The sequence below is a fragment of the Conger conger genome, chromosome 1 (genome assembly GCF_963514075.1).
Source record: "Conger conger chromosome 1, fConCon1.1, whole genome shotgun sequence".
In the NCBI taxonomy this organism is placed as follows: domain Eukaryota; kingdom Metazoa; phylum Chordata; class Actinopteri; order Anguilliformes; family Congridae; genus Conger; species Conger conger.
In genome coordinates, this window is record NC_083760.1 from 272,501 (window position 1) to 275,000 (window position 2,500).

At 55.1% G+C, this 2,500-nt stretch overlaps 1 protein-coding gene across 1 annotated transcript in view; it reads right to left on the minus strand.

Annotated features, from left to right (window-relative positions):
- The window catches only part of wdtc1 (WD and tetratricopeptide repeats 1), a 24,814-nt gene that overhangs the window by 13,692 nt on the left and 8,622 nt on the right, over positions 1 to 2,500 (minus strand). Inside the window, exon 7 of the mRNA XM_061262922.1 lies at positions 478 to 660. Within this exon, the coding sequence (XP_061118906.1) occupies positions 478 to 660 (183 nt within the window). The remainder of the gene's footprint in view (positions 1 to 477; positions 661 to 2,500) is intronic.

The following is a 2,500-nucleotide window of genomic DNA, read 5'->3' on the forward strand; positions in this document are numbered from 1 at the left end:
TCCAGTACCACAAGCTATTGTGCTGAAGATGTTACTTGTAGGAAACAGGTCATCTGCAGACAGATTACTGCGGTCTGTGCAACACACGTTTCAAAAATCAACATTATGTATGTGGTTGTAATTGGGGTACCCGTGTACCTGTGTGGTGTTGGGGGTACCTGTGTGGTGTTGGGGTACCCGGGTACCTGTCTGGTGTTAGGGTACCTGTGTGGTGTTGGGGGTACCTGGGTACCTGTGTGGTGTCGGGGTACCTGGGTACCTGTGTGGTGTTGGGGGTACCTGTGTGGTGTTGGGGTACCCGGGTACCTGTCTGGTGTTAGGGTACCTGTGTGGTGTTGGGGGTACCTGGGTACCTGTGTGGTGTCGGGGTACCTGGGTACCTGTGTGGTGTTGGGGGTACCTGTGTGGTGTTGGGGGTACCTGTGTGGTGTTGGGGTACCTGTGTGGTGTTGGGGTACCTGTGTGGTGTTGGGGTACCTGTGGTTGTGGATCATGCGTATGTCGTACAGTCGGACGAAGGGCCCGTTCGCTCCCACGGCCAGGTAGTTGTTGTCGCGGGGATTCACCGCCAGGCACTTGGCCTCCACCAGCTGACCGCAGTATTCCGTCAGGTCAATCAGTACCTCTGAGCGCCGGCTGCTCTCCCGCAGGTCGTACTGTCTGTAGGAGCCAGACACACCTCACTACACCTGTCTGTAGGAGCCAGACACACCTCACTACACCTGTCTGTAGGAGCCAGTGAGACCTCACTACACCTGTCTGTAGGAGCCAGTGAGACCTCACTACACCTGTCTGTAGGAGCCAGACACACCTCACTACACCTGTCTGTAGGAGCCAGTGAGACCTCACTACACCTGTCTGTGGGAGCCAGTGAGACCTCACTACACCTGTCTGTGGGAGCCAGTGAGACCTCACTACACCTGTCTGTGGGAGCCAGACACACCTCACTACACCTGTCTGTGGGAGCCAGTGAGACCTCACTACACCTGTCTGTAGGAGCCAGTGAGACCTCACTACACCTGTCTGTGGGAGCGAGTCACACTCAAAATTAGCTCACGTCTGCAAACATTCCATTTGTTTTCTGTTCACCACAAACGTTAAAGGGAGTGCGCGGTGAACAAAAATGGCTGCTGATGGAGAAATCTCACACTCGCACACTCTCACACTCTCACACTCGCACACTCTCACACTCGCACACTCGCACACTCGCACACTCGCACACTCTCACACTCTCACACACTCACACACTCACACACCATTTCTCTCACACACTCGCACTCGCACACTCGCACACTCTCACACTCGCACTCTCACATTCGCACACTCGCACTCTCACACTCTCACACTCTCACTCACACACACACTCACACACCATTTCTCTCACACACTCACACTCACACTCTCACTCTCACACTCGCACACTCGCACACTCTCACACTCACACTCGCACACTCTCACACTCTCACACTCTCACACTCGCACACTCTCACACTCTCACACTCTCACACTCGCACACACTCACACACTCACACACCATTTCTCTCACACACTCGCACACTCTCACACTCGCACACTCGCACACTCACTCTCACACTCGCACACTCTCACACTCGCACACTCGCACACCATTTCTCTCACACACTCGCACACTCTCACACTCTCACTCGCACACTCGCACACTCTCACACTCTCACACTCTCACACTCGCACACTCGCACACTCGCACACTCTCACACTCTCACACTCTCACACTCGCACACTCGCACACTCTCACACTCTCACACTCGCACACTCTCACACTCTCACTCACACACTCTCACACTCGCACACTCGCACACTCACTCGCACACTCTCACACTCTCACACTCTCACACTCGCACACTCGCACACTCGCACACTCGCACACTCGCACACACTCACACTCTCACACACTCTCACACTCACACACCATTTCTCTCGCACACTCGCGCACTCTCGCACTCTCGCACACTCGCACACTCGCACACTCTCACACTCTCACACTCACACACTCACACACCATTTCACTCACACACTCTCACACTCTCACACTCTCACACTCTCACACTCTCACACTCGCACACACTCGCACTCGCACACTCGCACTCTCGCACTCTCTCACACTCTCACACACCATTTCTCTCACACACTCTCACACTCTCACACTCTCACTCTCACACTCGCACACTCGCACACTCGCACACTCGCACACTCTCGCACACTCGCACACTCGCGCACTCGCGCACTCGCGCACTCGCGCACTCGCGCACTCTCGCACTCTCGCACACTCTCACACTCTCACACTCTCACACACTCACACACTCACACACTCACACACCATTTCTCTCACACACTCTCACACTCGCACACTCGCACACTCGCACACTCGCACTCTCACACTCTCACACTCTCACACTCTCACACTCTCACACTCGCACACTCGCACACTCGCACACTCGCACACTCGCACACCATTTCTCTC